The following is a 27,006-nucleotide window of genomic DNA, read 5'->3' as shown; positions in this document are numbered from 1 at the left end:
AATTCTCTCGAATTAATCGATTTCTTGAGGAGCAACATATATGTGCAGTCCATTGGCAAGCTGTGACGATAAAGAATGCGACTGCTCCTAAGGAGCCAATTTTGTTTATTACAAGTGCGCTCGCAGAGCTCATACCCACGCGCATTCGCCACCTCCTCACGAATATTCAGCAAAGTAAATCCTTCAAATGACTTTCAGACTCGTGATGGATCTCAACGACTAAAGAAACCTACAACTTCTCATAAATCTATATCTCCTTACATAAGTCATGAGAGAACCGGTTTCACGGTTTATCCCTCCGATACCCGGCAGCCTTCACCGTCGGGCACAGATGGAGAACCATATAATATTCTCGACATCGCAAGGAACATTCCGGACGAAAAGCTATTCACACACAACATACACCTAAAGCACTTACCCACATCAAAAGTCATTTCCGGATTAACAGCTGTGGAAGTTCGGCCTACCACTGTTCTTTCCAAGCGGAAGCCAGTACGACGAATAGAGTCGCAATTTGCTGATGTTATGGTCTTGAAGTTGGCGTCGGGAGCAGGCGGTAATGGTAATGTGACTTTTCTGCGAGACGCGGGACGATCAAAAGGTCCTCCAGATGGCGGAGATGGAGGTGATGGTGGGAGTATATATGTTCAGGCTGTTGAAGGAGATAGTTCTCTACACAAGCTGCAGAAGCGATTTTTAGCAGAGTCCGGAGAGTCGGGGCGGCCCTCGCAGATGGACGGAGCAAACGGGAAAGATATCATAATCCGGGTTCCTGTGGGTACGCATATTACGCTGGCTCCTGACACCACGCTGGAGCGTGATAATCCACCTCCTGGTCAAGGCTGGATCCACTCGTCGGGGTTTCAAGAATTCAACGAAGAGCGAAAATTTTTTCAGGACTTGGTAAAGAGAAAAGTTCTAGATGACCGTGCTCAGGAAAGGCACGAACAAATTCAAGATGCATTTCCTGCTGATGGTATTGATCTCATCAAACCAGGGCCGCCTATATTGCTGCTGAAAGGAGGTCGAGGTGGACTAGGTAATCGACATTTTCACACAGCTGATATTAGAAATCCGCGATTTGCAACTTGTGGCCGAGCAGGCCTAAAGGGAATTTTCAGATTTGAGCTGAAGTTGCTGGCCGATCTGGGACTGGTAGGATTACCTAATGCAGGTAAGAGCACGCTTCTTAGAGCAATCTCAAACGCAAGACCGCGGATAGGACACTGGGAGTTTACGACACTGTCGCCATCCGTAGGAACAATCCTATTGGACATTGCTTCTACAGATGAGTCGTTTACAGTTGCTGATATCCCTGGAATTATTGCTGGCGCAAATCTAAACCGTGGCATGGGCATCGATTTTCTGAGGCACATCGAGCGAACTAAAGGCTTAGTGTTTGTGATCGGGTTAGATAGTCCCAATCCTGCAGACAATTTGAGAATTCTGATAAACGAGCTGGGACCGGAGCGTATGGACGGCAAGAAAAAACTGATTGTTGCCACGAAAGCTGATTTGCCTCGAACTCAGGAGAAGTATTTGCATCTGCTGAACTCTGCTGATATCTTGGGCTGGAAGACGATCCCCGTATCCGCTACGCGCAAGTCTACAGACATTGAAATATTAATCAGGGAAATGGCTTCACTAGCTGGTGTTCTCAGTCCAGGGCAAATATAGAAAAATTTGGTTACTAGTAGATGCTGAAACCATTTCTGCGCTAGATGAAAGTTACAAAGCTTATAAAGTATTATAATTTATAAATAAAACACAAATTCTGAACTACCTGTGCGATCCAATATCTCTCGCTCCCTTTTTTATAGCATCATGGCCTACTCTTATAAACATATCCTATAGCTCGCGTATCGTCCACTAGTTTCACTTCGTCTGATAATTTTGACAACCATACCCCGCTTCAAGCCCAAGTAGCGTGCAACAGGATCCTCACGCTGAATTCTGGGAAGTTGACTTTCTTTGAGTCTGTATTTCTCAAGCAACAACTTCTTTTCTTCAGTCGACATACGAATGTGCTTTGGTACCAGCTCGTGATGAGTGATATTGACGAGCAAGTCACATTCTTGAAATGTTTCTATCGTGGCTGGCGCAACGGTAGGCAGCATTTTATTTGCTGAAGGGGTGATGGAGGTCTGATAAATGAAAATACCACTTGTGAACGACTTGTCCATGATGTGCAGACAAAATTGTCGCATAGTTTTAATCCCGACCGCCGCTTCCTCACAAAACTCGACCCATAAACTTCCCAGATCGGGGAATTTTGCTTGAGCTTCAGCGGTTGGAGTGGCTTGGAAACCCATCAGCTGCCGTCTAGAAATTCTTGTGTCAGTTTCATATAGACATCATTCATGAAGATCAGCGTTTGCGACATACTGAGGCACTCCCATAGAGTCACACATCCTTGAACGGAACACATCCAAAGTCATGTTTAGGTCGTCGTCACTGATATCGTATCCCTGAGTAGTATACAGTCAGAGAGGGTGCAACAAAGACAACTAGATCAAAAAAACAAAAAATATGACATACTCGGTCCTTCACCATTTCCTTGACGGTTCGGAAAGTGCGCCATAGCCTGGAAGCCTGTCTCTCAGACTCGTCCATTTTGGCTAAAAATACAAAACCAGGGTAAAAATGGAAGAAGAGCGCAAAAAAAGATCGGTGAGATTTATTTTGAAGACTTGCTCGCACGGAAAACTCTTGAAACTTTAAACGTAGCGGTGCTACAATATACGCAATTCACGTGACTAACTCTACGCAAGTGTGTGCCCGAGGCGGTGTAGGAAAAATCTCAACCGCGTGGAAACGCTCCGACACTCTTATTTCTATTCTTTTCCCTGTTCTCCACAGCACCCACTCCACATTCAACTTTATTCGCTGTTGCAACAATGGCAACAATCGACGAGCCCAAGAAGACTGCTGAACCCAAGGCTCGTCCGACGAAGCCCGACCAGGCTGCCTTTGAGTCTGGACTCGACACCCTTGAGAAAGACCTCAAGGCGAAGAGCGACAAGCAGGTGAGCAATTGCCACGGATTTGAGCAGAAATCGAGAGAGAAAAGGCTGTACTGCTTTCTGTAGTTATACCTCTGATTAGCGCGCTATCCTGCCTGAAAACGATCGTCTTGAAATCGACACAAAGGCCTTGTTCGTGTGCCTTGGCCATGCAATGCTAATCATGTATATTGTTTAGGAATATTATGTCAACCAGCTAAAGGCTTTGTCTTCGGACTCCCCTCAAAATGAAAAGCAGCAGGAGCTACGTGCCTCTCTCAATGCGATCAAGCAGCGTCAGTCCGAGATCCGCGCTGCCAATCAGAAGGTCTTTGAGGAGATCAAAGCGCTAGATGAGGGTATTAAGCGAAAGGTAAGAGTTTGATCAAAACAGAAAGTTTGAGATCGTATCTAACAATCGCATTCAGATCAAGGATGTTCAGGCCACTAAGGCGAAACTCAACTACAAGTCTGTTGAGGATTTGGATGCCCATATCAAGTAAGTCTACCTTTGCAAATGTTCCTGGTATGACAGAATCATGTGCTGACGTGCCGATTTCATTCAGAAAACTTGAGAGCCAGGTTGACTCTGGTACTTTAAAGCTAGTGGAAGAGAAGCGCTTACTGAGTGACATTACTGCTTTGAAGAAGTTGCGCAAATCTTTTGCAAGCATTCGTGAAATTGAGCAGTCTATTGCAGAGAGTAAGGAGAAGGTTTCCGCCCTCCGCTCCAAAGTTGAAGATTCCGAGTCTAAAGAGCTTTCGGCTAAGCATACTGAAATTGTGAATGAGCTTAACGCTTATCGCGCTGAGTCCGACAAGGCATACAAGAGTCGCTCCAGTTTGATTGAGAAGCGTAATGAAGCCCGTAAGGCCAAAGATGAAGCCTTCAATGCATTGAGAAAATTCAAGAATGAGTTCTACCAGCAGAAGAAAGAATATGGCAAGTTTGAGCAAGAGGAACGGCAGCGCAGATGGGAGCGTCAGAAGGCCGAACGTGAGGAGTTTGAACGCGAGCGTCGAAAGAAACGTGCTGCGCTTAAGCTTGAGGCTGCTAGTGAGCCAGCTTTTGCTGCGGATCTGACACAGGCCGAGTCTTTGTTACAGTATTTTGACCCCTCCTTCAAACCCTCTTCGGGCGCTGTGAAGAGTGCAAGCGGTCTTGCTGCACAGGCTAAGCGCACTATCGATGCGGCACCTCCCCCAGGAACTCAAGTTCTGTCGCGTAAGTCCACAGATGACGATATTTACTTTGTAGGCAAGAAGGGAAAGAAGAAATCGAACAATAATACTCAGCCTGAGAAGGAGAAATTTACTTTGAACTTTGAGATTGTTAGCTCTCTCAGTAAATTGTCTGTTGGCGTTCCGATGAGTCGCGAGGAAGTTCCGGCCACTGTTGCAAGCTTGAAGGAAAAGATCCAATGGTTCAGCGACAACCAAGAAAAGACTACCGCTGAAAATATTAAAAAGGCACAGGCTGAGATCGACCGCTTAGAGAAGGAAGCCGAGACTGACAACGTCAAAGACCAGAAGAAGCGATTGACTAGACGAAACGGAAAGACCGAGGATGGTGAAGAGGAGGAAACACCCGCAACAGAGTCTGCTTCGCCTACCGAGGAGATCGCGAACGAGGCGTCGGCTCCTGATGCGGAGTAAGAAAACTCAAAAGTATAAGAAGACCAGAAGAGAGAGAGAGAGAGTACTTTGTATTCAGCTATTTAAATTGTTTTATAAAGACTGAATTTTGTGTATTTCTTGGAATAATGTTGTGTAGCGAGTCATCTTTTAGAAGTCATATTTTAGAAATGGGTGATGCACAATTCTCCCGTGATTGCAGTTTTTTTTGATGCGAGCATATTCGTTTGTGCTATTCATGCTTCTTTTGTGTATTTTGCTTAGTGTATTGTAATTATTGTAATGGCACCTTTTCATAGTCGTGAGCCATAAATTAGTAAATATAGAAAATGCGAAGATGAGACGCATCTGTAGCTTTAGGGTTGGGGTATTGAGCAGCTCTGTCGCGCGTGTCGCAGACGCGTTCAAGATTTTGTACACTCTTCCTCTCGTCCAACAACAACAGCCAGACGACGAACAAACAAAGCAGCGCCCGCCACTGAGCGGTTTCACGATGTATGTATCGCCAGTTTCTTATGCAGCTGAATTTGATGCGCTTCATTCAGCCGCTCTTTCGCACACATCTTGCCGTCTCGTTCTCTTCGTCGCGTGCCTCGATGTTGACGCGCTCTGTGCTGCCAGGATCCTCTCTGGTATATTCAAGCGCGACCTCATTCCGCATCGTACCTGCCCAGTAACTGGGTACTCCGAGCTTCGGAGGCGCTATGCAGAGCTTGAGGACAGCATTACCTCGGTAATTCTCCTTGGTTGTGGCGCTTTGGTCGATCTAGACGAGTATTTGATGACCGACGATGAGGAGGATTCAACTGAACTCCACGCATCGCGAAAACTTTATGTCTTTGACAGCCACCGACCATGGAATTTGCAGAACATGTTTGGCTCGACTGACATTGTCTGTTTTGATGACGGCGACGTGGACGATGGTTTGCTTAACAAGGAGCGCGAAGCCTATCAGGCCCTGCTACAGTTTGATGATGACGATGACGACGACGTCGACGACGACGATGACGACGACAATGACAACGATGAGGATGCAGATGAGAAAGAAATTTTTGAGGACAGTGATACTATTAATGATGAAAACGACAATGGTCTTGCTAGAGAAGACGAGAAACTTCAGGATGACAACGACAATGGTCTTGCTAGAGAAGACGAGAAACTTCAGAATGACAGCGATGAAGATGCAGATGAAGGCGATTTAGACTACGATCCTAAAGACCATCACGCAACAACAAGCGATGCCACCAATCACAAAAGCTCAAACGCAAATCAAAACAGTGATGCAGCCGACTCAGGTATAGATCGCGATTATAATGGCGCTTCTGAGACGGTCTTCGATTCTCCAACATCTAGTGGAACTGCCTCTAGCAAAAGAAAATCTCTGTCGTCCCGGTGTCCATCACCCGCTCCTCGACGACAGAAGTCTGTCCGAGATTATATCAAATCATGCAAAGAAATTGTGGGTGCATACTACGGACGCGGTACTTTTAGCTCTACGCCGATTGCGTCCCAAGTCTACACACTCCTCTCGTTTCTTGGCTACGCTTCCAATCCCGATCTATGGCTTTCTGTTGTAGGCACAACTGCTGTCGACAATACGTCTCCTCAACTCTATCGGCGGTTGTTTCCACTGCTGCGTGATGAAGTGCTACGTTTAAACCCGCAAGTTAATGCATCTAGACTATCAGCTGATGACTCTGCTCTTGTGATCCAGCCGGATTATAGGCTTTTTTTGCTACGTCACTGGTCCCTCTATGACTCAATAAATCATTCGCCCTATGTGGCATCCCGACTAACTTTATGGAATGATGAAGGACGAAAAAAGCTTCACAAAATGCTTGCCAAAATGGGCATTTCACTTCATGTTGCGAGAGAGAAATGGACGCATACAGATGTGTCATTGAAACGTGAACTCAAAGACAGACTAGCTGCGGTTGCTGAAGTCAATGGCATAGGTAACGTGGTTCGTACGGGTGTCGTACGAAAATTTGGTTTTAGAGGGATGGTCAGCGCTGGAGATGCTGTCGAAGGGATTGCCGCATTGCTTGAGTGTGGAAAAGGTATCAACATTACCGATAAAGAGAATATTAAACCAACTATCTCGTATAAAGAAAGGACGGATGAAGAAGAGAAAGAATTTAAGGAGGTCTGGATCGACAACTTTTGGACTGCTTGGGATGCCCTCGAAAAGTAAGCTCACGCTAGCTAAAGTATTTTTTTACAGCAACTGACCGTCTCGTTTAGTATCGAGCTGCTATTACACGGACTCGAGAGAGCTCAAATTGTTCAACAAGCTGTTGTCCGAACAGCCACAGCCTTATTAGAAAAGGATCAGGTGCATGACTTGCGATCTTTTCGACTTGTCATCTTGAAAGATGGTCCCGATTTGGAATTATTTAACAATCCACTTACTTTGGTACGTCTAGCATCTTGGGTTAACGAATGCAAATCGGAGCAGACTGATCGGCCTAGTCCGATGGTGATGGCTGTACTTGATCAGCAGCGCGACGCATATACAGTCGTTGGTTTACCTGCTAAAGTAGCTGAGAAAGCTGTAGCTAATGATTTGAGAGACCGACTTTTGGCTGACGAAGAGGAAACTACATCGTCAAACTCGTTCGGTATCCTTTTTCAAGAGATGGCTGGCCAAGCTCATGCCAGAGTCAAGATTGACAGCTTTGAAAGCTCTGTTGTTGAGGTCCGAAAAGATGACTTGACGGGGTTCTTGGAAGGCATGTCTTCAGTTGGACTCAGATGATTTTACTACGTATCTGTTATTGTATGAGTATAGTATCATGAGGAGCCGTTATCACAGGTATGATTTCCAAGTTCTGTTGATAGCGCATATTTCATTCGTTTTCTAGTTTTTACTGCAGGTTTTAGATTATTCAATTTCTTGTACAATGAAGGTGAATTGTATATTATGACCCATATCGCACATTGCCAAACTTGTAGAGCGAGATCGATTTTTTGGCTTGCTAAATGTTAGCGTATTTTGGCTGACGTATATTTATTACAACCTTTCCCACTCTTCCCGGAGCAACAAGTGCCTGAAAAGCCTCTTCTGTGTTCTCCAGACCTTGTATAACTGACGAAACTATAGGAATAATGCGGTGTTTATGTACTAGCTCAATCATACCGTCAAATTCGCGCTTGGATCCCATAGTAGATCCAATAACCTATTGAGTGGTTAGCAAAACCCCTAGTAACTACTTGCAGCTAATAACTCACACTCAAATGCTTGAGAACTGCGCCCATTGCAACCTCAAGTCGCGGTTCTGTGGTCATACCATAGCTTACAAATTTTCCCCCCGCATTCAGAGATCTGACTAGTTGACTCAAAGTCTTGCCTCCAGAACCGTCAACAACTGCATCGACACCAGATAGACCATTTTGATGAAGCAGAAGCAGAAGCTTCTTACCCCAGTCCTTCGCGGTATAAAGTACCCCTCCATCAGCCTTTAAGGTCTCGGTAACAAAATTCAACTTCTCCTGACTGCCAGAGGTGACGAAAACCTTCGCACCAAGTGCTTTAGCTATCTGAACTGCGTATATTGCAACACCACCTCCCGCGCCCGTTACCAGTAGTGTAGATCCGGCGCCTATTTGCGCCTGCGTGACAACAGCACGATATGCAGTAAGTCCGGCAAGAGGCAAAGCCGCAGCATGTAAATCATCTAGATGAGCAGGGCAATCGCTGATAAGATCTGCAGATTCCAATAGAAGATATTCGGCCAATGTGCCTGAAGCATAAAAGCTGGTACCTCCCAAAATTGCAAATGCTCCTGGATTTTCAGGAGCGGAGACTTTTGAGATCCAGCCCTTTGCAGGGTATACTAAAACTCTCCGATCTATAAGCGATTCATTTTTTGCATCTGGGCCAACAGATACGACACGGCCTACACAGTCAGATCCAAGCACCACATTGAATGCTACGCCTGGATAAAGGTGTTGCCGTATAAAGTGGTCTCGATGATTCAACTGGATTAGAACTGGTCAGTGGCAGTCCATAATATTGTCGAAAATAAAAGTGTGTCAAGATGAGCTCACCGAGGCGGCAGAGATCTTCACTAGTATCTGAGATTCAGAGGGTTGCGGGATCGGGGGAGCCAACTCCTGCACAGAGAGAGGATAGTACAACTCACCTGGTTTACCCTCACATTGAGATATGGTGACTACTTTCATATTATGAGCGGTCTAGAGTAGTGGCAGGAAGTTGGGTTAACAAAAGAAGGCAATGCGACAACCAACACCCTCGTTGATACCAGAATCTACAATCTGTACTGCAATATAAATCATTGATGTCCACTAGACCAGGGTCTACTAAATAAGGTTCAATTATTTAACGTAACAATTTTGGGGTTTTCATTCACTGCGATTGTCTCTTGCTCGCGCGACAGTCAAGATAGTTTTATATAAATTTGCGTCTTTATTTTACTACTAGTGTCTCCTAACAGAAAATAGATTTATATGCTGTACTATCAAAGTTGTAGAGAATTTAAGGGTTCTGCTCAACGAAAGCAACACCCTTTGCAATGTTCTTCTTCAAGTCAACCTTGCAAGCCTCAATGAGCTTCTCCTCGTACTCGCTCACAGCACCCAACTCATGGATGGTCTCAGCACCCGACGGTCCGAGAGTGACCTTGGAAGCAAAGAATTCAATTCCCTCAGACTTAAAAAGGGGCGAGTCAACGAAAGTGGGCTCAGTAACCGGAGTTCCAGACAACGAGGTAAGAAGAGAGTTGGTGAAACGGGCTGCAGCTTGAGCCATGGAAAGAGTAGCAGAACCTGCACCATCCTTGGCCTTGACAACCTCGTCACCACCAAACTGGATTCTGTTGGTAAGAGCATCAAGAGTCTCGCCAGAGATATCAGGGTGGTTCGACTGGGAGATCAGGGGAACGATGGTGACACCAGAATGTCCACCAACAACAGTAACGGGCTCATCTTCAGGCTTGGTGCCCTTGACTTGCGAGATGAAGCGCGAGGCACGGAGAACATCAAGAGTGGTCACACCGAAGAGACGCTTGGGGTCATAGACACCCTTCGACTTAAGCACCTCTGAGACGATAGGAACAGTCGAGTTGACAGGGTTGGAAATGATGAGGGTGAAGGCCTTAGGCGCATAGTCGCCAACAGCCTTAGCCAGATCACGGACAATGGAGGCGTTAGTGTTGAAAAGATCATCACGAGTCATACCAGGCTTTCTGGGAATACCAGCCGGGATCACAACAACATCAGCACCTGTGAGGGCCTTCTCAAGACCGCCATCGGCAGGAAGGTATCCGGTGACGGTCGAATTAGCAGGAACGTGCGACACATCCGCAGCGACACCAGGAGCTCCGCGGAGATCATAAAGCGCAAGGTCGGTGACTTTGTCGTTCAGCTTCAAAAGAAGCGACAGCGGCTGACCAATACCACCTATGATTGTTAGCATCACCGAGCAGAAGCTGTATTCTATTATTGATCAAAATTTTACCTGCAGCACCGAGAACGGCGACCTTGTAGGCCTATACACAAGAGGTTAGCTCAACAGCCAATTGCTCAATTGATTGATTATAGCATATACATACGGTAGCAGCCGAAGACGAGAAAGCACGGCGTTGAGCGTTGAAGAAGGAAGAGCGAGCAATCAAAACCATTGTGAGAGTATGTGGACCAAGAAAAGGATGTAGAGTCTGCAAAATCCGGGATCTTCTATCCCGGCAATGAAGAGCGCGGAGAAGAGGCAACCACCAGCCACACTTGCCGCAGTTTGCCGGCTGGCCAATGACAAGCAGCACTGTGCGCCACACTATAGTCTGCTCTCACGGCGAGTTCTCGGATAGGAACAAGGGCCGGTCTTGCCAGTCGCCCTCTATAATTCTGGGTCTTTCCGATATATATTTCACAGCTCACTAAATAAATTGGCATTTATTATATGTACGGGTGCAAAATTGAAGAGACTGAGCTTGATTGGCGACGGTAGCGCAGTGTGGAAAAGTTAAGTATCACTTAGTCAGCATAAGTCCCGCAAGCTCAATATTAGCCAGACCATTGTGCAGAAGCGATAATTCCTGGTTGCCCTCTTGTCCTCCCATGCTACTGTAGTAATTCTCATTTTAGCTGTCAAAATTTCCGATTTACTTTATTACAATAGTTGGTTCAGGAGTTCTACCAAATCGTCAGTATCGTAATATACGTAGGATGGCTTCGTTATTTGTGCTTAGAACCACTATAACGTCTTTTCTCCTCGTTGCTGTATCAAGCTTCAGGAGGGTAGAAGCTTTTTTAAATTTCAACTGCACACCACTGTTGATCTATGGCCTAGAATACAACCTGCACAATCAATCTTCGTGGCTCAATGAATATGCGCTAGTAGGAGATATAGCAGCGAGTTATAAATCCAGAAGGTATTATAACATGCTATATGAATACATAGACGCAGGGAATCATAGAGTGCAAATGGAGCAAGTTCAAGAAGACTGGCCTAATGCGATTCCGACGGTATTGGAATACATTAATGAGGTTATCATGGAGGCGGCAGATAGTTCGGACTTTGAGAGAATCGACTGTCTAGATTGGATACTATCATCAGGAAGTGATTATATAACCGAGATACATGAGATAATCACGAATGCCAGGCAACACTATAGTAATACTGCCGTCAATTGACATAGTCAAACAAGTGGGAGAATCAGAAATTATTTTCAATGTTGCTGACTAGATGCAATTGGAACGATTCACTAAAATGGATGGACCTTTCAATATCACTCTTGCCATAAAATACTCTTGCTTTTAAGGGAACAATTGCTTGACGTTCAGGAAAGGAGAAGGAGACAATTTTACTCCATGTTATGAACAGTGATATCCCTAACGGCTCAAGACAACATGTTTGACAACACTTGATTACCCAGATTTATTATATAAAGAGGGTAAATTACAATCATAATGGATTTGTTTTATAACAATTTAACTGAAATTCACTCATGTTTAACACTACAACCCCAGAATATGCTTCAGGCAGAATATTTATCTTTAAAGCCAACTTATAAATTGGATTGACATGTCATATATATATTTTATTTAAACCAATGCCAATTTTACTGCCGGATGCGCTGGACTGCTGAACATATAGATAGTCGAAAATATCTCCTGTTTATATGGATTCAAGTCTGGGAACACTTCCCACTGCTGGCTATCTCAGCTGCATACAATTTGGCAGATTTCTCTCCATGTTCTTTGATTTGAGACAGTCACTGTACGCTCTGATTTTTTATAATATATCAGACTGTTTTTTTGCCAGGAGTAAATTATACTCGCTAAACTCTGCAATAATAGCAAGGCATGCAACAACTGACAGTGACTGTCTCAAATCAAAGAACATGGAGAGAAATCTGCCAAATTGGCAATCAAAGGCCAGAATTAATGGGGCACAAGTTATAGTGCACCTTCTGCTTAAATTATATTGCCAGCTATTTATGGATGAGATGAGTGAAAGATTACATTCCTCAATATGCTATGTTCTATAGACAGCGACCATTTTGCTTCAATAACCATATTCTCTTAAGTGACATGATATGCATCACAAATATGATAAAGACAGTGAGCTGAAAGGATTATATATATCTGAAGATTTAAAGTTTTACTTGTGATTCACATTTGCTAATAGGCACTACTCACAACTTCAAAATGAATTTGAGCTCCTACTAATCAATCACATATCATTAACCCAGCATTATGTTGCTCTTATCATATTTCTAGTAAAATGATAATGATTCAAGGTCGCTCTCCCTATGAAGCAACTAGGTTATGACTGAACCTCCAACTTATACTTGCAAATGCAGCTTCTCAGTGGAATATTCAGATATAATGGAGTTGATGGAGCCCATTATCCATATTGATGAGATAGTTGGATGAATGCTTGGTCTTTTTATTGTTATTACAAAATTCAAGACATAAATTCTCAATATATATAATATATATATATAATATAAGAGCCTCTTTAGTGGCCAATTTTTAGGTATCCTTGTTATACTCTTCCTGAGCTTTTTCTTGAGTAATTCCTGAAATAGGAACACAATTTCCAACACTACCATTTGCTCCAATGCATCTCAGTCTGTTCCTATTCTTGATATCGATCGCTGGTAATTCCCTTGGTCAAAGGGTCTGGTCATCAACCATATTCATAGTACATGTAGTATCCAGAAATACTGATAAATCCATCATTGGTTGCTTCTCTGGCAAAATGATAACAGACATCATGATATGAACTAGGCTCCTATATGAAACTGTGGATTTGGGCCAACTTGTTGAAATCCTCCCTTCGCATTCTATATAGAATTAGCTATAGATTGTGATACCAACTGATGTCTAATTACGTCAAAATCGTCAGAGTCTGCTAGTATCTGCAGCAAACACCCAATATCATCAGTTTCCCCATCCTCATTAGGTTCACTGAGAACTTTGACAATGCAACTCTCAACTGTCATAGCTGAACTATCGGTGTAGCTGGACTTTGTCTGTCAAGCAACATAACTGTTTTCAGCACTTATGTACTGCCTGAGCATATCATAGTATCTGTTATCATTGTATGCTGCTCTCACTAAAGCCAGTTCATCTTCAGAACCAAGCCACAAACTGTAATCATCAAAGTTGCTCTCAACTATATATATCAGGGCAGGTGCACAATTGTATCCCTTAAATGCACATGCAGTTCCCATGAGACATGACCACATCAACACTATGCTCAGCAATAATACCTTCCTCACAGTGATGATCATCTTGCAAAGTTAGTTGTTATCCATGTTGATGAGAGAGCTTATCGAGGGATTTGTGTTAAGGTTGTTGATATTGATACTAATATTGTTACCAGTCACTAGGGAGGGAGGCGGTAATTATATAGAGAAAGGACAATCAAGCCGCCCCCTGTATAGGGGCACTAAGCCTCCCTCCGAAACTTACTTCAGCTTTCTCTAAGACTTTTCCTGATATTGGAACACAATCATAACGATTTGAATGCTCCTTGATTGTCTTCTGCAACCTTGATTGGTTCTTGGGAAACTCTGCTGATACATTTATAAAGTCTTTTCAGCCATTTAGATCCTTGTGAAGCCAGTTTCAAAGCCTTATATTATATTCTGCCTCTGCAATGGATACTGCCACAGATTTTTGTCTCTTGGATTTCCAGCTGGCAGCTCCTCTTCCCAAAACAAACACCAAACAAACACATATCCAGAAATTGGTTTTCTTTTATCAATATCAGTAGCATAATTCACATCTAAGTACCCTGAGATCAAATTCCGTGGTCCTTGCGGAATGTGATATCCAAGCTTAGAGTTCCTCTGATATATCTCATGATTCTCTTAACTGCCTGTAGCCTAATACTATTTGACATAGTTTGAATTAATCCGACATTGAGACTTCTCCCACTCCAATTGCAATATCTGGTCTTGTTCCAATTGCCAAATAGTTCCAACTTCCAAGTGCATTCTGATAAGGAGTCTTCTTCACTTCCTTTTCTTCATCCTTGCCTTTTGAACTCATGTTCTGGATAATGTCACACTCAAGTCCACAAGTATACTGGATTGCCTTCCTGCATCCTAAAACTCCCAACATTAGTTTTGCATAATTCTGTTGACCAATCTTCAGTGTCCCTTTCTCTCTGTTTCTCTCTATTTCCACTCCAAGAAACCGGTTTCTCTCCTGTCTGTCAAAATCATTTCTCATGTTCTCTTCAAACTTGTTCATATCATTCAGATCCTTTCCTAGGATTAAGCAATCATCCACTGATACTACCCGTAGTAAATTCACTTTATTGTTTCTATATATCCCATAATCATCACTCGATTGTTGAAACCCAATTTTCAATAGATATTCATGCAAAGGCTCATTCACTGCAGCACCTAGGGGTCTGCATTAGCCCCATAAAGACTTTTCTTGATCCTCCACACTTCTCCATTATTCTGACAGCATCCTGGTGCATGCTACAAGTAAATCTCTCCATCCAATATTCCATAGAGAAATGATGTCTTGATATCCATCTGGTGAATGTGATGATTATTGACTGCCGCATTTGTAAACAGTACTCTGGTGGAGTCAAATGTGACTGCAGGTGCAAAGGTTCCTTCATAATCAATCCCTCATACTGTTGTGTGAATCCTCAAGCCACAATCTGCAATTTATATCTTGTGAGTTGGCTGTCATTACCATATTTTTTTTTGAATACCCATGTAGAGGTCATTGGTGACCCTTTTTCCCACTAGGCAGCTGACTCCATTTCCATGCTTGCTTTTCTTTCAGAGACTTGAGCTCATCTTCACAACTTTGTCTCCAATGTGAATCCATTTGGTACTTGATTTTGCCTGCGCAACTGCTCAATCAATCTGGTTCTGATGCATTATTTGTTTATTTATATGTACAGTCATGCCAGAGCTGAACTTGAAACCAATTCATTGTCAGAATCAGCATTGTCCATGATCATTCTGTCTGCATTGATCCTATTTCCTTCCAGTCTCCTTTCTTTGTATTATCCTTCACAAATACTGTTGAGTCATGTTGTGTTCCACTCTGAGGAAAAGACTCAGAAAGAGTCTGAAGGCAGAGAGAGAAGCTCCTTTCCTGCCTACAAATTGAGGATGTATGTCTTATGTTTTCTAGCATTAACAATAAAACAACACTTTTAATACCAAGCACACAGAAGATTGCACATTGATGCAGAGAATAACTTTATGAACCTTGCTATTTCAAATACTTCCACTGACAAGCAGCATTTGCAATAGGTTATGAGCCCTACAAGAGTCTCAGACTCAGGCTTAAAGTTGCCAATTCTTATGCTTTCAACTATTCTGAAAGGGTTGTTGTGATTTGGGGGTCAGGAACTGCAGACATAGGAGCTGCATCTGGAATTTGAGACTGTAAATAGACAGGCTATCATATCACTAATAACTGGTCAACACTATTTGAAGTGTGATAATGCCAAGAAGGCCTGGAAAAATCTTCAGAGTGCATATACATGAGAGTTGCAGTCTGAGTGAAGGCCTCCTTGGTTGCAAAGCTTTTGCTTCTCATGTTAGAGAAGGTGACCCCAGCAAGTTTTGAAGCCTTTGAGGGGGGCAAGTCTATAGGCTTGATGGAGCATCTGGATCAGCTGGATGTCAAAATACATGACATCTATTTCTCTATCTTTCTTAGAGCATTGCCAGATGAGCTTGAAGGAACAATTGCTGTCTTGGAACAGCAGAAAATTGAGCTCACTGTGGCAGATGCTGTCAGTGGTGTGACAACATACCTGACAAGGAAGTCTCAGGAGAATCAAATCAGTAATAGTGGAAGTTCACTTGCCATAAGAAACTCCAGGAAGAGGGTTATTTGTTTTAGTTGCCATGAAGAGAGACACTACAGGACAGAATGTCCAAAGCTGAAGGAACAGAAGGAACAGAAGGAAAGCAACAGGGACTTTCAGTTCCAGGCTGCAGCAGTAAAGATTTGTGATGATCAGCAGCAAGTTCAGAAAGCAGAGGCAGTGGTTAATAGCTTGAGTGGAGCGCTTGAGGATGGAGGGTGGTTCATTGGCATGGTAGTTACCAGGCATATGACATCCAACAAAGCATGTCTCCAGGATTACAAACCTCTAGATTTAGCCTTGGAGGTTGCTAATGGGCAATAAATGAGAGCTGTGGGCCAAGGCAAATACAGAAGAAGCCAAGGACTTTGTTAATGGAAAGACCTACAGAGTTGTTCTCAAAGATGTGTTGCATGTTCCAGATGCAAAGAAGGGACTTGTGTCTACAGGAATGCTGCATAAAGATGCAGGAGTGTGGACAGTGGGTGTGGGTCTGAGATGCTTTGTGAGCACAAAGGAAGGCCAGAAAATTCAAATTGGAACCAGGTCAAGGTATGTGTGCAAGTTTGCAGAACAATTCTCAGTGATTTGAGTAAATGCAGTGAATGCAATGAATGCAGTCAGTACTATCTGGCACAAGAGGCTGGGGCATGTTTCTGATCAGGTACTTGAACAAATGCAAAAGCACAAGGTAGTCAGGGGCTTAGATGATAATGTCTTAGTATGCGAATGTGACTCTTGTGCAGCTGCAAAGTCACACAACTACCTTTCAGTGAAAGCACAAGTAAGACAACAAGACCTTTAGAGTTGGTGCATTGTGATGTCGGTGGTCCAGCGAGTCCTTCTTTTGATGACCCCAGATACTTTATAACTATGATTATTGACTATTCACATTATGTGACAGCTATCTAGAGAATAAGTCAGATGCAGCAGCAGCTATTAGTACATATATTGCTCAGTCAAGCAGCAAACTTCAGTGGAAGATAGCTACACTGCATATTGACAATGATAGAGAAGAGCATATCTCAAATAATCTTATAGAATACTTGCGAGATCAAGGGATTGAGCATCAAACAACAGTGCCAAAACTCCGCAACAAAATGAGGTTGTAGAAGGAATCGATAGGACTTTGATAGATAAGGCATTGAGTATGTTGATTGAAGCAAATATGCAAGACCAGTCATGGGCAATTTGGACTGAAGCTGTCAACTGTGCAGTGCATATAATCAACAGAATTACAAGCCTCTGGAGCTTTGGAAAAGAACAAGACACCATATGAGCTCTGGTTTGGTAGACAGCCTGATGTTCCATATTTTAGGATCTTTGGAAGTACAGAATGGTTTCATCAGCAGAAAACTAATGTGGCAAGCAAATTTTTACCTAAAGCAGTCAGAGGGGTGATGGTTGGATATGCAAGCAAAAAAAAGGCATATCGTATTTATATTACTTCCCAGGGAGTGATCTTTGCCCGGGATATTGTTTTCGATGAGACTTGTCACATTGGGGCATCAACAGCAGATGATAGATTCACTGGGAGCGAATATATAGATGATGATGAATCTAGAGTTGATGATAAAATGAATATTGAATATAAAGATTCAGAAGTCTCAAATGAAAGAATTATCAGAAGAAATCAAAATGAACAAATCAAGTATTTGACATCAATGAATGAAGAAGAAGAAGAAGAAGAAGAAGAAGAAGAAGATCTTAGCGAACGAAGAATAGGAAGAAGATCTTAGTGGAAGGAAGGAAAATAGCAACAAAAGAGCAAGATTTAGATATACAAGTTAAAATTTTCGATTTCGACGCCTATGATGATAAAGAAAGGACTTGGATGAGAATGTGCATGTGCATGATGTAGATGAAGATGACGATGCAAGATTTGTGACAGATAATGCTAAGAAAGGAGACTGGAAGGAAATAGGATCAATGCAGACAGAATGATCATGAACAATGCTGATTCTGACAATGAATTGGTTTCAAGTTCAGCTCTGGCATGACTGTACATATAAATAAACAAATAATGCATCAGAACCAGATTGATTGAGCAGTTGCGCAGGCAAAATCAAGTACCAAATGGATTCACATTGGAGACAAAGTTGTGAAGATGAGCTCAAGTCTCTGAAAGAAAAGCAAGCATGGAAATGGAGTCAGCTGCCTAGTGGGAAAAAGGGTCACCAATGACCTCTACATGGGTATTCAAAAAAAAATATGGTAATGACAGCCAACTCACAAGATATAAATTGCAGATTGTGGCTTGAGGATTCACACAACAGTATGAGGGATTGATTATGAAGGAACCTTTGCACCTGCAGTCACATTTGACTCCACCAGAGTACTGTTTACAAATGCGGCAGTCAATAATCATCACATTCACCAGATGGATATCAAGACATCATTTCTCTATGGAATATTGGATAGCAATCAAAGATGGGATTATCAGTATTTTTTGGATGCTGCACTAAGAATATGGGTGCTGACCTTTTGACCAAAGTGATTGCTAGTGATTAATTTCAAAACATAAGATTAAGAATGGGAATGGACTGAGATGAGATGCATTGTAGCAACTGGGAGTTTTGGAAACTGTGTCACAAAGTAAGGAATGGCTCAAGAAGCTCAGGATGAGGACATCAAGGACACCTAAAAATAGGCCACTGAAGAGGCTCTTATATTGTATATATATTGTGCATTTATGTCATCTGTTTTATAACATAAACATCAGCCACTAACAGTCTTGATACCAAATTCCCTACCAGTGATCAGATTGATATGGATAACTACTCTATCAACTTTACTATGTCTGATTCTTCCATTGACAAACAGTATTGACAAAAAAATGGCAAAAAAGCCAAAAGGTTTGTATGCATTATCTGGAAACCAAAAGAACAAACCAATGTTCTGATTATACCGCAAATCTTCAATGTTTGATAAATATTTTGCATAACAGTGGGCTGTGGTGTATGCTTTCAGAACTGGGAGAATACTATGCATATTCACCAAGGAAGCCTTATTTGGCTAAATAAAACAGGTGCTAGTACAGGGGTGAATTCTTGCAAACGCTGCTTGTCAGTGGAAGAGTCAGACATAGCAAAGCTCATAGAGTTGTTATTCATGTTGATGAGATAGCTTATCAAGGGATTTGTGTTGAGGTTGTTGATATTGATACTGATATTGTTTTTACTAGATACTGGTTACTGGGAATCTGGTGATCATTATATAGACAAAGGACAGTCAAGCCCCCCCCCCCCCCTGAACAGTCATGCTAAGCCTCCCTCTGGAACTTCTCTCAGCTCTCTCTAAGACTTTCCTGATATTGGAACACAATTTCCAACATGAATTTTGTAGGGTATGGAGCAACCAGTACCTGACTATATAAATGTAATGAAAGTAAATCTCTTAACTGATTCTCAATTATTAGTAAGACATAAAGAAGTGATTATAAAGAGGATTCAGTTTTATCTTTACTATTTGTAAATGTTGTCATCACTGTTAATGTCTCTACTAGTTGAGTTTTACTAAATCATGCTTATAGTTTCAGCATATTGAGAGACAGCTGTATCAGTTATAGATCACCACAAAATACATGCATGGGATATTATACTGCAATGGATGCACACAGTGATTAAATGGAGTAGCAGAGAGTGTATTATGATATTGCTGATATGAATTTAGATTTTCCGCTAGATCACTGGAATAATCAGATGAAATTATTCCTCAGACAGTCTTGGATTTTGGAGAATATGCTCGCCACAACCTGTACAGATAGGAAGCTGAGGATAGCATTTCCATTCAATGATGAATCCCCTGTCCCAAGTTTTCTCACCCATATAATGTAAAATCATATGCATTCCGGCCTCATTCGATTATTTTTAGCTGAACCAAAATCCAGCCATGCTGCAATCCATCCTTGGTCACTCACTGCACGAGAGAGGCGCAAAGGATGGAGAATATCCATATTTGCAGTTTTCAGAGTCATATATTGCAACGAGTGACAAAAGACAGAACCGAAAAAAAAACTTGCAGCTTGCATAATTGCAAATGATGAGAAATGACCTGCATGAGTTTTTTCTTACCAGACAGCGCAGAGGAGTGATCATATGGATTAAGTCTTCAGACAGAAATGGAGCAACTACTTTAGTGGCTAAAATAGAAGCGATCTGGACCACCGATATGGGGTAGCTACATTCGGGCACCTTATATATTCTGAAGTAAGCGTCGCACTATCCAGGTCAAATGTCAAATCTCCAGAATTTTTCCGTCCAGCGTAAATGCAGAGTGTAAGATTTTACATTCTCCAAACAACCTTGCAACCACTCGACGAACTTTCTATCAATTAGCTCAACTCTTCATGTGCTTGGTGCAGTTCTTGGTAAGCCACAGTATTTCTGAAACGATTGCAAATACGTCTGGTGCGTGATTCAACAGGTCTATCGTTATCCTCTAGCGCGACTGGCTGCGCTGAAAAAGCGAACATGATGTTTTTGGTAGCTTTCGTCTCTACTCTAGAATATCCAGAACTGTACCATACGTAAAGTGATATAAAAATTTTTCGCCGCCGCTCATCTACGGGATAGCCTTCCACTCGTACATATTCGAGAAGGAGTCTTTACCCAGTAAAAGATTATGGAAAACCATCATACCGCGTAACAAAGCGACTTTAGACTGATTTAGTCCATATAGTATGCGGCGTGACCTTTAAAGGTATGAGCTCAGATACACCACTCAACAGAGCTTTCCAGGATTCGGCTGCAGAACTATTATGAATTTCGTAGAGTGAGTGACATTAACATTCTGAACATTTCTGGGATGACATAGTCATCGGTATGAGACGTCATATTTCCTCACGTCGAATAAGGAGAAAAAAGAAACGATATCCTAGTAACAGAAGAAGTCGAAGAGCTGTGAGTTGGAGAGGAGCTGCTCGCTATGACTATTGTCTCTTGCCCATTGAGCTAAAGACTCGAAATAGTGGCTATTTGTGCTTGAAGACTCTTGCGACTCTTGCGCATCTCATTGAAATGATCGGGTGGTAGGCTTATCGCCAGCCAACGTGCCCACAACCTGCTTCTGACTCTGTAGCACCTGAATGCCAATTTGTAGTCAGTATTTCCATATCGGGATCTTGTATTATCGAATTACATTGCAAGAATACAAAGGCGCGAGCCGCGAGTGTCCCAGCCGAGAAATAACCGAGAGGACAAGCATGGGCAAAAACTGGGTCCACGAAATCCACTTTCAAACGTCTACTATTTTCCGCAAAATATCGCTCCAGAACCAGACAGAAAGTGAGAGTAGAAATCAAATTCTGGGAACAGCACAAATTCTATGGGCAGCGCTCCAGATTCTGCTGCGGTGAAGCAAACTATTTGACTCCTAGCAGTGGTGTTATGAATCCAACCGATAATCAATTCCGTTCTCCTATGAAAACTGCCTCTCGTAACGATTCCTGGTGAACTTCACTCGCGTCTATACGACTTGAAGATCGATCTACTTCCTGCTCTGCTGAGCTGCTAGCAGCAAACATCTTTCTTTTTTCGCCTTCGACGCCATTTCCCAGCCGATACAGAAGCGAGTTACCGCGTATAAGGCCAGCTGTAGTACATCGTCTGCAAAGGGGAACATTCTCATCGCACTAGTATGACGCTCCTCTGCTGATCACCTGTATTGAGAATAATGATTCACAAATCCTGATCTTACATACCTTGCAATTCATACAGCTTCAGACGCTACCGAAAATATCAACCATGACTCATTTAAAAAATCTAAGCTGTCTTGTAAGAGACTACGAGTGTAACAGTTAACACCACTATGTCAGTTGATTTGATGCCCCACTAATGACCAGACACTTCAAACGGTCCATAACAAAGCAAAACACAATTTTGAAGACACTCTTCTGCATTACTAGAGCAGTAGAATTCTATATGCTGTAAAAACGCTGAGAATTGAGTGAGACAGAAGATCTAATCTGCTACCGGAGTCTTGAGATGCGTCATACAATTATAACCCCTACCCTATTATATTTCTACGAGCAGTTCCACAAAGTAATAAATAATCGCAAAAGTCCCAGCAGTCCAATTTTTCATCAAGTAGTTCGTTGTTCACTCTAGCAGACCACTCAAATAAATGATTCTTTTCTTGAAGTGCCGGCAATTGGGGAAAATAATATTCTGATGTCACTCAGTCAGCCTGGCACTCAGGGCTTCGCGGAGACGACAAATCCGAAACATCTATCAAGCGAACATTCGACATCAGCTTCTCCGCGGTTGTCGTCGCCATCCGAAGATAATGATAGCCCTGCCAAAAAAATCACTGAATTGGCAGCTCAAGAAAACGATGGTTTTATAGCGTTTGATTTCAGCGATGCTGAGGGTGACAGCGAATTTGAGGATGATGAGATTATTACCAACCCTGTCGATTCGAGTGCTTTTTCCAAAGACAGTAATTTGGACCAGACACAATCCAAACCAGGTTTCTTTTCGAAACTTTCCACCTCTTTAAGAATAGCCGATCGGGGGAAAAAGCGTAAAAGAGAAGACACTGAAGATCTTTTGAGTGAAGCGCTGTGGACTGATGGCCGAGATTACTCTCAAGAAGCAGAAGTGTCTGTCTGGCTCCACAAAGAGATTCTCGATTTCGTCGATTTTGTGTCTCCAAACTCAGTTGATGTACAGGCAAGAGCTGCAGCTGTGGGGCGAATTCAGAAATGTGTGAAGGGTTTATGGCATGATGCAACTGTCTGCGTGTTTGGGTCCTATGCCACTAATCTGTATCTTCCAGACTCAGATATAGATTTGGTCATTGTATCAGACAGCGGGAATTATTGTTCTAAATCCAATTTATTTCAACTTGCTAATGCCTTAAAGGCTGCCCGAATTGCAACAAATGTGGAAGTGATTGCGAAAGCGCGAGTTCCAATCATCAAGTTCAAAGATAGAGAGAGCGGGATTCAGATTGACGTATCGTTTGAAAAATATGGCGGAGTCGTTGCGGCCGACACTATTCTCCATTGGGTTGCTGAAAGGCCGGGTCTTCGAGAGCTTGTCATGGTTATCAAATACTTTCTTGCGGTAAGAGATTTGAATAGCGTACCCAATGGCGGATTAGGAGGATTCGCCGTTGTTTGTCTTGTTCTCTCATTGTTTCAGGTAAAGTGGTTTTTGAGGTCTGAGTTTTCTTAGCGGAGATCTGACGACATTTCATAGATGCATCCCAAGATTGCTTCGGGCGACATTTTACCAGAGAATAATCTGGGTGTCCTACTAATTCAATTTTTCGAGCTTTATGGGAAACATTTTAATTACGATAACGTAGGAGTTTCAGTCACAGGTGCAGGAAGTTATTTTAACAAAAACACAAATTACAAACTGGAAAGCCGCGGGAAGAAATATTCTTTGGCGATAGAGGATCCGAATGATTCTTCCAATAACGTTAGTAGAGGTACATACAATCTGAGGAATATAAGGCGAGCGTTTGGCGGTGCCTATGATATTTTAACTACACAGTGCTATGAAATGGATGCGCGAAGTCGGCGCCGATGGAAAAAGAAATCATTGCTGGCATCGGTGCTGGCTAATACTAGTTGATATATATATGAAACTATTGAGTCTCGAAGATACTGCTGATTGGCATCAAAATTTTTAATTGTATATAATGATAGTGCATACTGATGGCTTTTAACTGCATCACCCGAGATTAGGTAGATTGTTGATCAACAGTTTCAAGACGCAACTATCAATGTATCGATAGAAGTTTCGAGCATATCTCATTTTTGTATACAGTAAATCTTAATAACCTAATTATATCTCCTGATTCTTCTCCGCCTCCAAAAATTGATCCCAATACATCACTAAATCATTCTTCTCCTCTCTCTCCTTCTGAAGTTGTTCCTTCACATCCTCAAGCTCACGCTCAATCGTTTCTGTTTTTGTGACCCATTTTAATTCAATTTGTTTCTTCAGTGCTGATATTTTGAGCTCATGCTTCCGGCTATACTGAACATGCAATTCTTTTGCGACGCTTTCGAGTCTCTGATTCTCAGAGGCGAGGCGCTTTTCAAGAGTCTTATTTGTGTCATTTGATAACTTCAAATCACATTCCAGATCCAGCACCTTTTTTTGTGCCTCAACAAGTCGGGCCTTCAAGTCATCAATGTCGCTAATGTGCTTATCTTCAATTACTTTAAGCTCTCGTGATGAAATCATAGGCAAAGAAAGTGGTGAAAGTGCAACGTCGTCGTCAAGATCCAGTAAACACGGAGTAAAGTCGTCAGTTACTGCGGATTGAGCCTTTGTGGTTTCCAGAGCAGTAGGCGACTGCATAATCTTACGGTTTTGGGGCATAGGAGTCTGTAGGTCCAAAAGAAAAGCTGTTTGAGGAGTATTTAGCTGCTCCTGCTGTTGCTGAGCACTCGCCATTTTGGGAGTGGCTTCTCCTTCAGAAGACTTATTTTCATCATATGTGCTAGTAGGACACCTAGATATATGCTCAGATGCAATGGATAGCTTGATTCTTGGATGCTCTTCAAAAGGAGAAGACAGCAGTAAGCTCTCTTTGTCGTCGGAAATTGCGCCTGCATACATTTTGAAAGATGTAGGCGTCCGTGATGGTGAAGAGCGATATGAGCTGCTAATCAAAACGTTTGCTTTCCTGCTCGCTTTAGGGGTCAACTTCTCAGATTCTGTTTCTGATGGTGATGCGCGAGAAGAGAAGCCGACATTTTCTAGCTCGCAAAACACGTTTCTAGTGGCAGATGATGGTGATGGCGTAGGTCGCTTTTGCATTTTGGAAGATTTAGCTGAACTGGAAGCAGATCTTCCGTTTCTAAACGGCGATGAGGCTGCATCGGAAAATGCTTTCCGCTTGCTGGGTGTCTCTATTGGCAGATCTCGTACTGATCTGCTGCTGCGGCACGACTGAGCCGAGCTCGGTATTTTTGTTTTTGCGATATCCATTCGAAAGAGCAATTTCTAGTTAAATCCAAATTTAATAAAATGATATCAGATACAGTATTGAAGCACTAGGAAACGAGGCTAATTGATAAAGAAGCGCTGTAAGTTGGTCGAGTGTTTGTTATGAATTGATCCCAGAAAGTTAATCACGTGATTAATTAGTACATGCGTTACCAGGACAACGCGATTCAACAGGCTCCAGATGCCAGCCACAGTTGTTCACAGGAAAGAAAGCAATCATATTGTACAGTCCAATCCAACAAAAAGAGTTATCACTCGAAACATTAATTACAAATAAGCAAACTGTTGGCCAAAAATATTTCAGTTAAAAATAATCAAAATATCCTCATATCTAAATCTCAGCTGCAGGTTTCGAAACATCCAAGATCTTGCGCGGCGCTTTAACCGTCGCGAAAGCAATCTTTCCTAGAGCACCCTCAATTACATACTGTTCGTGCTTAGGGCGCGCCTTCGCGGCAGCAATCGCTCGCTGTTGTAGTCGCGCTATATTTTCCGTCTGTCGCCGTAATCCATAGCGCGTTCGACGGCCATATTCATTTAAGTATTTTTCAGCAATTTCAGCAGTCGTACCGCCAAGCTGTTGTTCCTTTGGAGCATGCAGAGCAGTATATACTTGGTTGTAAAAATCTTCTGTAAACGGGTCCTCAGTCACTAGCTGTTGTAGCTGGAGGCGAGTAACATGATTTTTATCTGAAGAAGTCATCAATCCATTGTAGCGAGCTAGCCGCGCATCCTTCGTTTGCTTTTCCATTTCTGCCTCTGATAATATCGGCTTGGGGGACTCATCCGACAGTGGGAAGATCTGTGCTATCCCCGATTCGAATTGCTTGCGGTTGTTTTGCGAACCTTGCTCGGAATAGACATTCTGTTGCGAAACAGTCCGATATTGCTGCTGTTGTTGCTGCTGCTGTTGTTGCTGCTGCTGTTGTTGCTGCTGATGCTGATGCTGTTGTTGCTGTTGCTGTCGCTGTTGTTGTTGATGTTGTTGTTGCTGATGCTGCGGTGCTAAAGGAAGTTGGGGTTGACGTTGCTGCTGTCCAAAAGATGATTGATCTTGCGGCTGCCTCGTATTTTGCTGGGGCGGGTCTGCTGTCGGGGGAGCCATAAATGAAGATGGATACGGTAATCCTGGATTACCGTTTTGGAACTGCATATGCATATATGACATATTTGGTGTTTTGGGAAAGGGTGGCATCGACGGTCTGTCATTCTGCTGTTGCGTGTTCATCATCTGCGGCGGAAACTGCTGGGCCATGAGAGGAGGCATACGCAAAGGCGTCATACCAGGCAAAAGCGGCTGCAAGGATGGGTCCGAAGGAGTGGCACCGGACCTCGCGGCTGCCATTAACTGTGCCTCAACTTCCTCTAAACTTAAAAACTTTTTAGGCTCAGGAGGCGTATCCGCTGACGGAGCAGACGAAATTCCTTGATGAGCTTGTCGCGGCCCACGAGGAGCTTCGGTTTCCCATAATGATGCCATGGGTTTCAAGTCAGGGATGTCAAATCGTGGAGGCCCAGCGATTGTTTGATCAGCAAAAGTATTATTCGGTGAATATGGAGCTGTATTCTCCTGCGGACGATGACTGAGAGAATAAAGGGCTTTATCACTTTCGAAGCGATCACGAACTGGGTCAGATTTCTGGCCAGAGAAGTCAAAGTCCCTACCGACGGGTTCAGCCGATGCACCAAATGTTTCATCATTCAGATGATCATAATCTTGGTCAAGATCTTCAGCAAGTCCGTCATATCTATCGTCGTCACTGCATAAGGATATAAATTAGCATACTGCGCATTCAATAAGATGTGAGAACTTTGCACATACTTTGCGTCGTCGTCGAAAAAAGAGGCATCCGTTTGTCGAGCATTTGGATCCGCAGAGGGATCAAAGCCAAAGAAAGACATATCTGCACGAATGCTACAAATATTGTGGGTGCGTGCGGAAGAAAAGGACGCAGGGAGGAGTTGGATGTAAGCTGATCGTTCAGACAAGGTGGATTGAATCGTCTTCAGTACCAAACCCTTTCAGTAACACTCTGATTATATAACTCATGTATAAAGCTTAGAGCCCTACATGCAC

General features: G+C 42.9%; 10 protein-coding genes across 10 annotated transcripts; 4 read left to right on the top strand and 6 right to left on the bottom strand.

Moving 5' to 3' along the window:
- The first annotated feature begins 18 nt into the window (after positions 1-18).
- On the top strand, positions 19-1,782 carry V2V93DRAFT_371485 (uncharacterized protein). The gene has a single exon (XM_066910517.1). It carries the CDS (start codon positions 76-78, stop codon positions 1,675-1,677), a length of 1,602 nt encoding a protein of 533 aa, XP_066764874.1. The 5' UTR covers positions 19-75; the 3' UTR covers positions 1,678-1,782.
- V2V93DRAFT_371484 (RNA polymerase) lies at positions 1,584-2,694 on the bottom strand. The gene is made up of 3 exons (XM_066910516.1): positions 2,539-2,694; positions 2,386-2,468; positions 1,584-2,322 (listed from the first exon to the last, which is right to left on the bottom strand). The coding sequence occupies exons 1-3, from the start codon at positions 2,611-2,613 to the stop codon at positions 1,836-1,838; spliced, it is 645 nt and encodes a 214-aa protein (XP_066764873.1). The 5' UTR covers positions 2,614-2,694; the 3' UTR covers positions 1,584-1,835.
- V2V93DRAFT_371479 (uncharacterized protein) lies at positions 2,623-4,942 on the top strand. The gene is made up of 5 exons (XM_066910515.1): positions 2,623-2,670; positions 2,772-3,026; positions 3,202-3,375; positions 3,431-3,501; positions 3,569-4,942. Exons 2-5 carry the CDS (start codon positions 2,898-2,900, stop codon positions 4,656-4,658), a joined length of 1,464 nt encoding a protein of 487 aa, XP_066764872.1. The 5' UTR covers positions 2,623-2,670; positions 2,772-2,897; the 3' UTR covers positions 4,659-4,942.
- Positions 4,943-5,062: 120 nt separating this feature from the next.
- V2V93DRAFT_336546 (CDC45 family) lies at positions 5,063-7,570 on the top strand. Its single transcript, XM_066907732.1, has 3 exons — positions 5,063-5,757; positions 5,803-6,827; positions 6,882-7,570. Exons 1-3 carry the CDS (start codon positions 5,131-5,133, stop codon positions 7,393-7,395), a joined length of 2,166 nt encoding a protein of 721 aa, XP_066764871.1. The 5' UTR covers positions 5,063-5,130; the 3' UTR covers positions 7,396-7,570.
- Positions 7,509-8,949, bottom strand: V2V93DRAFT_371473 (uncharacterized protein). The gene is made up of 3 exons (XM_066910514.1): positions 8,688-8,949; positions 7,869-8,618; positions 7,509-7,816 (listed from the first exon to the last, which is right to left on the bottom strand). The coding sequence occupies exons 1-3, from the start codon at positions 8,820-8,822 to the stop codon at positions 7,616-7,618; spliced, it is 1,086 nt and encodes a 361-aa protein (XP_066764870.1). The 5' UTR covers positions 8,823-8,949; the 3' UTR covers positions 7,509-7,615.
- Positions 8,950-10,696, bottom strand: V2V93DRAFT_371470 (lactate/malate dehydrogenase). Its single transcript, XM_066910513.1, has 3 exons — positions 10,211-10,696; positions 10,117-10,147; positions 8,950-10,058 (listed from the first exon to the last, which is right to left on the bottom strand). Exons 1-3 carry the CDS (start codon positions 10,277-10,279, stop codon positions 9,136-9,138), a joined length of 1,023 nt encoding a protein of 340 aa, XP_066764869.1. The 5' UTR covers positions 10,280-10,696; the 3' UTR covers positions 8,950-9,135.
- A 2,193-nt stretch (positions 10,697-12,889) lies between these two features.
- On the bottom strand, positions 12,890-13,734 carry V2V93DRAFT_387007 (uncharacterized protein). Its single transcript, XM_066912281.1, has 2 exons — positions 12,998-13,734; positions 12,890-12,949 (listed from the first exon to the last, which is right to left on the bottom strand). The coding sequence occupies exon 1, from the start codon at positions 13,397-13,399 to the stop codon at positions 13,142-13,144; it is 258 nt and encodes an 85-aa protein (XP_066764868.1). The 5' UTR covers positions 13,400-13,734; the 3' UTR covers positions 12,890-12,949; positions 12,998-13,141.
- Positions 13,735-22,024: 8,290 nt separating this feature from the next.
- V2V93DRAFT_371449 (uncharacterized protein) lies at positions 22,025-23,769 on the top strand (the record flags this gene model as incomplete). The annotated part of the gene is made up of 2 exons (XM_066910512.1): positions 22,025-23,105; positions 23,163-23,769. Coding segments are annotated over exons 1-2 (1,352 nt in total), but the record flags the coding sequence as incomplete, so codon positions are not given.
- Positions 23,607-25,001, bottom strand: V2V93DRAFT_371448 (uncharacterized protein). Its single transcript, XM_066910511.1, has one exon. It carries the CDS (start codon positions 24,909-24,911, stop codon positions 23,757-23,759), a length of 1,155 nt encoding a protein of 384 aa, XP_066764866.1. The 5' UTR covers positions 24,912-25,001; the 3' UTR covers positions 23,607-23,756.
- Positions 25,002-26,951, bottom strand: V2V93DRAFT_371447 (topoisomerase II-associated protein PAT1). The gene is made up of 2 exons (XM_066910510.1): positions 26,752-26,951; positions 25,002-26,689 (listed from the first exon to the last, which is right to left on the bottom strand). Exons 1-2 carry the CDS (start codon positions 26,829-26,831, stop codon positions 25,261-25,263), a joined length of 1,509 nt encoding a protein of 502 aa, XP_066764865.1. The 5' UTR covers positions 26,832-26,951; the 3' UTR covers positions 25,002-25,260.
- Positions 26,952-27,006: the final 55 nt, after the last annotated feature.

Source organism: Kockiozyma suomiensis (assembly GCF_038497685.1).
Source record: "Kockiozyma suomiensis strain NRRL Y-17356 unplaced genomic scaffold V2V93scaffold_9, whole genome shotgun sequence".
Classification (NCBI taxonomy): domain Eukaryota; kingdom Fungi; phylum Ascomycota; class Lipomycetes; order Lipomycetales; family Lipomycetaceae; genus Kockiozyma; species Kockiozyma suomiensis.
The sequence above is the reverse complement of the archived record's forward strand: the minus strand, read 5'-3'. Positions and strand labels throughout refer to the sequence as shown.